This window comes from Coffea arabica, chromosome 10c (genome assembly GCF_036785885.1).
Source record: "Coffea arabica cultivar ET-39 chromosome 10c, Coffea Arabica ET-39 HiFi, whole genome shotgun sequence".
In the NCBI taxonomy this organism is placed as follows: domain Eukaryota; kingdom Viridiplantae; phylum Streptophyta; class Magnoliopsida; order Gentianales; family Rubiaceae; genus Coffea; species Coffea arabica.
Genome location: NC_092329.1, coordinates 23725490 through 23733855, shown reverse-complemented (window position 1 = coordinate 23733855; position 8366 = coordinate 23725490). Strand labels below are relative to the sequence as shown.

The 8366-nt window shown below is 40.4% G+C and overlaps 1 protein-coding gene across 1 annotated transcript; it reads left to right on the top strand.

The window, feature by feature from the left end:
* The first annotated feature begins 1771 nt into the window (after window positions 1–1771).
* Window positions 1772–4538, top strand: LOC140015872 (uncharacterized). The gene is made up of 4 exons (XM_072068700.1): window positions 1772–2882; window positions 2984–3038; window positions 3559–4199; window positions 4444–4538. The coding sequence occupies exons 1-4, from the start codon at window positions 1772–1774 to the stop codon at window positions 4536–4538; spliced, it is 1902 nt and encodes a 633-aa protein (XP_071924801.1).
* Window positions 4539–8366: the final 3828 nt, after the last annotated feature.

Here is an 8366-nt window from a genome sequence, read left to right as displayed (position 1 = left end):
CCAAGTTGTTAGAGTATTGCTGGAATCTTTCTTTTGAGTATTGCTGAAATTCTGTTTTGCCTATTTCTTGAGTATTGGTTGTTGTTCTTGCAAACCCTAAACACCACAACGTAATTTGGGGAAGTTCTTGAGCTTCTTGAACAAATTCTTGAAGTTCTTGGACCACCAAGTCTTGTTTTGAAGGTTCTTGAACAATAAATCAAGAACTAGGGTCTTCTTGAAATTTGCATAACCTTTCATCCATTTTTTCTTAAACTTGTTGGTGTGATCTGAATTTGTGTTCCTTGAAGAGCCGAAAAAAAAAGAAAAAAAACGGAAGAGAAAAAAAAAAGGAAGAAGAGAAGGCATTGGCTCTCATACAAAGGAAATCAAGTTTTCAAAAAAAAACAAAAAAAAAATCGTGAGTTTCCAATTCTTGGTGGGTTCTCAAATCTTGATTAGTCTCCAAATCTTGGTTGATTTCCCAAAATTTGAGTTTCCTAATCTTGATTGGTTTCCAACTCTTGAGTTCCAATCTTGATTGAATTCCAAGACCCCAAATGACCTAACCAGCCCCAAACACACCCAATTCCATTTTCAAAACCAAACCAAACACCTTAGCCCAAACCGCCTTGGGAGTTCTTGAGTTTCTAAAATCGGTTGAGCAAGTTTTGCGATCCGATTTGACTGAAATTTGAGGACTGGTTCGTACATTATTTGAGCACCTCAAAAGCACCATCTATACTCCAAAATACTGACCAAAAACTCAGCAAAGCAACAGCTCAAAAAAAAAAAAAAAAACCAGTTCCAGCTTCAGGTAGAGTTTTTGTTTTCTAGGATTCGTAAAAATTCTGCTTTGTGTCTTATTACTTATAGGGTAATTAATTCTGGAATTTTTGAGAGTTGAGTTGTTTTAAGAACTTCGAAAGGAAAATTGAGAGTGTGTGTGTTTTCTTGAGTGATACACGAGTGCTTTGCAAGGTAGACTAGGATACATTTGTTTTGCAGGTTTGACAATATGTCTCAAGAGGGGAACATGGCCGAGCCGTCTGAGACCGACGTGTCACTCAAATTGGTGCTCCAAACTCTCCAAAAACAAGCGGGAAGGCTTGAATTTGTGGTGACACAACTATCCGATAGGGTGGCTGCCATTGAGATGCGAGGTACTGGAGATATTCCCAATAGGGCTTCAAGTGCTCAGAGTGTTGAGCATGATGCAGATGATGAGGGGTATCATTCTAACACCTCATTCCGATCAAGGAAAAGCCACAGGGAAGCGAGGGAAGGTCGAGACCGACCTAGGAGAACCGATGACAATCTTGGTTCCATCAAGACTAAGATGCCTACCTTTCATGGGAAAAATGATCCTGAAGCTTATTTAGATTGGGTTAGGAGAGTTGAGCAGGTGTTTGAAGTCCAAAATTACTCTGAAGAGAAAAAGGTGAAACTTGCGGCTATTGAATTTGAAGATTATGCATCCATTTGGTGGGAGCAAGTATGTCCCACAAGGAGGAGAAATAGGGAACAACCAATTGACACTTGGGCTGAAATGAAGCAAGTGATGAGGAAACGATTTGTACCCTTCCATTACACCACGGACTTGTACAATCGGCTCCAACGACTCACCCAAGGGTCCAGTTCGGTTGATGAGTACCACAAACAAATGGAGGTAGCGATGATAAGGGCCAATGTCCAAGAGGATCCGGAAGCAACCATGGCGAGGTTCCTTAATGGATTAAATCCTGAAATTAGGAAGAAGGTTGAGCTTCAAGACCATTTTGAACTTCAATAAATGGTGTCTTATGCAGAGAAGGTGGAAAAGCAAGCCTTACCTCTAAAGACACCTAGTGGCCGAACCACTACATCCTCTTCCACCCCTTGGAAAAGAAATGAATTGCCAACATCCAGTGCTTGGCCAAGGCAAGCTAATAGAGAGAGGGAAAACAAGCGGATGGAACAACCGTCCCATCCGAGTGCAACTTCTTCTAAACCAACCCCGCGCCCGACTCTTCCAAGGGCAAATACGTCTACCAACCAGCCAAAGGCATGTTTCAAATGCAAGGGAATTGGCCACCTCATGGCTCAATGCCTTAACCGAAGTATCATGTACATGAATGAAGAGGGAATGTGGCAAAGCGAAGGAAAGGAAGAATATGCGGACATGCCACCACTTGAAGAAAAAGGGAAGGATGATGGCCTGGTTGAAATAGAAGAGGACCCCGTAGCTCGAACTATGGTGACTATGAGAGTGCTAAATGCACAAGCTCAAGAAGATGATCTCCAACGGACCAACATTTTTCATATGAGATGCAAAATTGGAGATGAGGTATGTCTCATGATCATTGATAGTGGCTCTTGTACTAATTGCGTAGCTGCTGACTTTGTTGAGCAAAAACACCTTCCATGGACTTACCACCCAAAACCCTATAGACTATCTTGGTTAAATGATGGGGGGGAAGTCAAGGTGACTAAACAAGCTTTAATCGCTTTTTCTATTGGTCGGTACAAGGACCAAGTTTTATATGATGTAATTCCTATGCAAGCTAGTCATGTCTTGTTAGGGCGTCCTTGGGAGTATGATCGGCAGGCTGATCATATTGGACTCACTAATAAGTATAAGTTCATTATAGACAACCTCAAGATCACTCTTTCACCCTTGACACCTACACAAGTGTATGCAGAACAATTGCATCTAAGAAAAGAGCGAGAGAAAAGGCAACTGAGAGAGGCAAAGAAAAAGCCGAATGTGCCTGAGGATGAGGAAAAAAAGAAAGTAGAGGCCGAGTTGAGTGAAAGAGAAAAGTCGAGTGGGAAAAGACTCAGTGAGGCCGAGAGCTTGAAAGTGAAGAAAAAGAGCTTTTATGCTAGTGTGCGTGAGATAGATAGGGTCTTGAATGCACAAAGTTTTCTCATAGTACTTATGTACCGAGAAGCCGATTATTCTTCTTTTTACACACTTGGCATAACCGATTCTCTTCCTAGTGCAATCTACTCTCTTTTGCAGGAATTCAAGGATGTGTTTCCGGAGGAACTACCGAAAGGATTACCTCCAATTCGAGGTATTGAACATCAAATTGACTTTGTTCCTGGAGCAATTCTACCAAATCGACCAGCCTATAGAGCAAATCTGGAGGAAACAAAGGAAATCCAAAGGCAAGTCGATTCCCTCCTTGAAAAGGACCAGGTTCGTGAATCTCTTAGTCCTTGTGCGGTTCCAGTTATTTTAGTACCTAAGAAAGAAGGGACTTGGAGAATGTGTACCGATTGTCGTGCAATTAATAAAATTACTGTTAAGTATCGTCATCCCATTCCTAGGTTAGATGATATGTTAGAAGAATTGCATGGGGCAATCATTTTCACTAAAATTGACTTAAGATCTGGATACCATCAAATAAGGATAAAGGAAGGAGACGAATGGAAAACTACTTTCAAAACAAAGTATGGTCTTTATGAGTGGCTTGTGATGCCTTTCGGCTTAACAAACACTCCAAGTACTTTCATGAGATTAATGAACCATGTTTTAAGGCATTTTCTTGGAAAGTTTGTTGTTGTTTATTTTGATGATATATTGATCTTTAGCAAGTCTTTAGATGAACATGTTGAGTATTTGCGACTTGTTTTAAGTGCCTTGCGTGAAAATAGGTTGTTTGCTAACACGGAAAAATGTGTCTTTTGCACTCCTGAAGTTAATTTCCTTGGATATATTGTTGGTGCAAATGGCATAAGTGTTGATCCCGCCAAGGTAAAAGCCATCTTAGAGTGGCCGACTCCAACCAATGTGTCTCAGGTAAGGTCTTTTCATGGTCTTGCAAGTTTCTATAGGAGATTTGTTAAAGACTTTAGTACTATTGCAGCACCTTTGAATGAGGTAATTAAAAAGAATGTGGGGTTTCAATGGGGAAAAGAGCAAGAAGAGTCATTTTTTAAGCTTAAGAAGTTGTTAACTTCGGCACCTATTCTTGCTTTGCCTAATTTTGATGTGACGTTTGAAGTTGAATGTGATGCTAGTGGGATCGGCATAGGGGCTGTCTTACATCAAAATAATAGACCCTTGGCATATTTCAGTGAAAAGTTGAGTGGGGGAGCTCTTAATTACCCTACTTATGATAAAGAATTGTATGCTATTGTGCGTGCTCTTGAAGTGTGGCAGCATTATCTTATGCCTAAGGAATTTGTGATACATACTGATCATGAATCAATTAAATTCCTTAAAGGGCAGGGTAAGTTGCATAAAAGACATGCGAAATGGATTGCATTTATTGATTCCTTTCCATATATCATTAAGTATAAGAAGGGAAAAGATAATGTCGTTGCGGATGCATTGTCTAGAAGGTATACTTTGATCACTAACATGAGCACTAAGTTACTTGGTTTTGGGTACATTAAAGACTTGTATGCACATAATGACGATTTTTCTAATGTGTTTCAAGCTTGTGAACATGCTGCTTTTCAAAAGTTTTATAGGCATGAAGGCTTCTTGTTCAAAGAAAATCACCTATGTATTCCCAACTGTTCACTTAGGGAATTACTTGTTAGAGAAGCCCATGGTGGAGGATTGATGGGATATTTCGGCATTGATAAAACTCTTGACATCTTGCATGAACACTTCTAGTGGCCTAAAATGAAGCGTGATGTTGCTAACATTTGTGATAAGTGTTTAAAGTGTAAGCAGGCCAAGTCAAGGAGTAACCCTCATGGATTATACACTCCTCTACCCGTACCTCATGCCCCTTGGACAGACTTATCCATGGATTTTGTCCTTGGCTTACCAAGACCTTCTAGAGGTATGGATAGTATCTTTGTTGTAGTGTATAGATTTTCTAAAATGGCTCACTTTATCCCTTGTAGGAAAACAAGTGATGCGCGCCATGTTGCTGATTTATTCTTCAAGGACGTGGTTAGATTGCATGGGGTACCGCGTACTATTGTAAGTGATAGGGATGTGAAATTCTTAAGCTACTTTTGGAAATCACTTTGGGAAAAGTTGGGAACGAAGTTGCTATTTTCTACTTCTAGTCATCCTCAAATGGATGGTCAAACCGAGGTAACCAATCGAACCCTTGGTGCTTTACTTCGAGTCATTGTTCAAAAGAACTTGAAAAAGCGGGAAGAATGTTTGCCTATCGCTGAGTTTGCATATAACCGAACCACTCATTCTACTACTAATCATTCTCCTTTTGAAATTGTTTATGGGTTTCAGCCGCTACCTCCTCTAGATTTATCACCTATTCCTGTTGATAAGTGTTTAAGCGCAGATGGTGTCAAAAAGGCAGAGGCTGTTCGGACCTTGCATGAGAGAATTCGAGCTCAAATTGAGAAGAAAAATGCGCAATATGCACAACATGCGAATAAGGGAAGAAATCATGTTGTATTCGAACCTGGTGATTGGGTTTGGGTGCACATGAGGAAGGAAAGGTTTCCAGCATCTCGACGGACCAAGTTACATCCAAGAGGCGACGGACCTTTTCGAGTACTAGAGAGGATCAATGACAATGCATACAAATTGGAACTTCCAAGTGAGTATGGCATAAGCGCATCTTTTAATGTGTCTGACCTATCCTCTTTTGACTTTGATACAGACTTTGAAGATTCGAGGACGAATCCTTTCGAGGAGGGAGGGAATGATGCGGATACGGGTGCGCAACAATTTCAATCTTAGGTCAAGGATCCTTTGGTTAACATTGGTGGTCCGATGACAAGATTAAAATCCAAGAAGGTGAATGAAGTTTTACAAGCCTTGATCATTCACCATACAAGCAAGGAGCAAGCTAAGCTTGAAAATTTGATGGACCATGAAATTACATTGTTCACTTGTACGTTTGAAGTGAAAGAATGATCTCATACTTGTTAGCTTAGTTGGTAGTTGTCTTAAGACTACCTAGTTTAGTAATTGTTAGTCGTTGAATATTTTATTACTTATTGGGCCTTATCGGGAAGCCTTAAAGAGCTGACTCTTTATGCGAACTGAATTCCTATTCCAGGTTTATTTGGGCCTGATTTGCCCTAGTTTTAGCCTATAAAAGGCACCTATTGTATGAGTGAAGGACAGAATATTACAACCAGAAATCGTGAGGAATTTTCCTTCCAAGTTCTTAATCGAACTTACTCTTGAATTCTTGAGTTCATTGCTTAGGATTCAAATTTGACTTTATCGATTAGTTTGTTCCCTAATCGTGGTGTCTCTTCATCCATCTTTATTTACTTAAGGTTGCTGATTGCCTTTGTGTGTCAGAGGTCTTGAGTTCATGAGAACAATCGAGTTCAATTTCCATTGGGAGAAAAGGTCCAACTCTGATAATTACAAGGTTGGGAGGGTCTAGGAGGGTCTTCCCCTTGGGTTGCCTTATCACCCCCTACTTCCATGGGATTACTTTTGTTTGTATCTAACTGTTACTGTGTGATATATATGTTAAAACTGTGTTAACTGTTTGATTTTTTGACTTGTGTGTATTGTTGTAACTTGTCTATGCATTTATCTCTCTTTCATATTACCTTCGTGCTTCGACCTTAGATTAATTAAATCGAATGGAGGGTAGTCGTAGTGAACGAGGCCGTGGCCGCAGATCTAGGCAACCCGTGAATGAAGAGGGTAACCGTGAACCGGTACCTGTGCAGAATCCTAGACCGGGGGTTGACCCTAATGTTCAGGTAGCTGCCGCTATTCAGCGTATGATCGATCTGTTGGCCCATGTAGTGGAGCGTCAGGGCCAAAACCCTATTCCTCAACCTGGAAACCCTGGAAACCATATAGAGGGTGAGGATAGGGCCCTCGAACGATTTCAAAAGTTCTCTCCACCACAATTTATTGGAGGACCAGATCCAGATGTGGCCGAGAAGTGGTTGGAGAAGATGATTGATATTTTCGCTGCTCTGTATTATACTGAAGAGAGACAGGTAACATTTGCTATCTTCCAGTTGGAGAGAGCAACCCGTTCTTGGTGGAATGTGATCAGAATAAAGTGGGAGAGAGAGCAAACACCAAGGACTTGGGTCAATTTTATGAGAGAGTTCAATGCCAAGTATTTTCCTCCTCTAGTTCAAGAGCAAAAGGAGGATGAGTTCATTAGGTTTTGTTAGGGAGCTCAAACCATGGCAGAATACGAGAGCCACTTTACTAGGTTGTCTAAGTTTGCTCCTGAACTTATTGTGACTGAGCAAAGGAGGATACGGCGATTTATTTAGGGGTTGAACATTGAGATTCAAAAAGATTTAGCTATAGCCGAGATCAATACATTTAGTGATGCTGTAGAGAAAGCCCTACGAGTTGAAAATGCAAGATTTCAAATTAGAACCTTCCAAGCGAAGAAACGGGGATAGCCTGAAAATACTTCGGGACAAAAGGATGAAAGTACCCCTCCCAAGTCTGGAAGGGGAACTGGAGAAGTAAAATTTCCCAGGGAGTCAAGAGGAGTCCAGGCCAGAGGTGGTCAGATTATACGAGAACAGAGTGGTGCCTTACGGGGAGACTCGTCTTCTACATCTCGTGGTCCCTGCGAATTTTGCGGGGGTCCAAATCATATGGAGAATAATTGCTGGAAGAAATATGGAAAATACCTGCGCTGTGGGAGAGCCGATCATCGGCTGCTGACTACCCAGTTCAATTGCGAGAAGGAAAAAAAACCAAGCAACCAACCAAGACTAACCTTGGACAGTCGAAAACGGAAGGGACTGGATCGAAAGTACCGGCTCGGGTGTATTCTCTAGAGCAACATCGTGTTCTTCACTCGTTTGAGGACGTAGAAGATATGATTCCTGTATTTCACCATTCAATTAAGATTTGGATAGATTCTAGTGGTAAGAAAATTTCAAGTACAAAATTTCTTTAAGGGGGAGAGAGTGTGAGAACTCGAAAATTTCTTTATTTTCTAGTCATTATTTTATTTTCTTGCATACAATTTCTATACCTTTATTTTTTATATTATTTTTTGAGAGATTTTTTTATAAGGGAATTAAGTTGTTAAGACATTTTTCCTGTACAAGTTAGTCTATGTGACGTTAGTAGTGTATTTTGAACGTGGGACCCGCTAGTGCGATAAAATTTTGACGACTAGGTGACATTGTATTAGGGAATATTATTTTTACAAGGTGCTCGGGGATAATTAGAGGTTAGTTAGGTAAATTAACCATTGGTAGCCAAAAGGATGAGAATAAACCCTAGTGCGCCATTTGTCGCGAAACCAATGGATGGTGGATTTTGACCAAGACTTTTTTACTTCTACTAAATACAAAAATTTGACTAAAATTCCCTTTTATTTTGACTCAATTACCTTACGATAGTTTTACTACTCATTTACTCCCTCAATAGTTGTAATGAATAAGAGATTTAAGAGTTTTACCCTTAGTTTTATAGTTCGGGTAAATTAGGGTTTTCGCGTATTTTGGTAGTG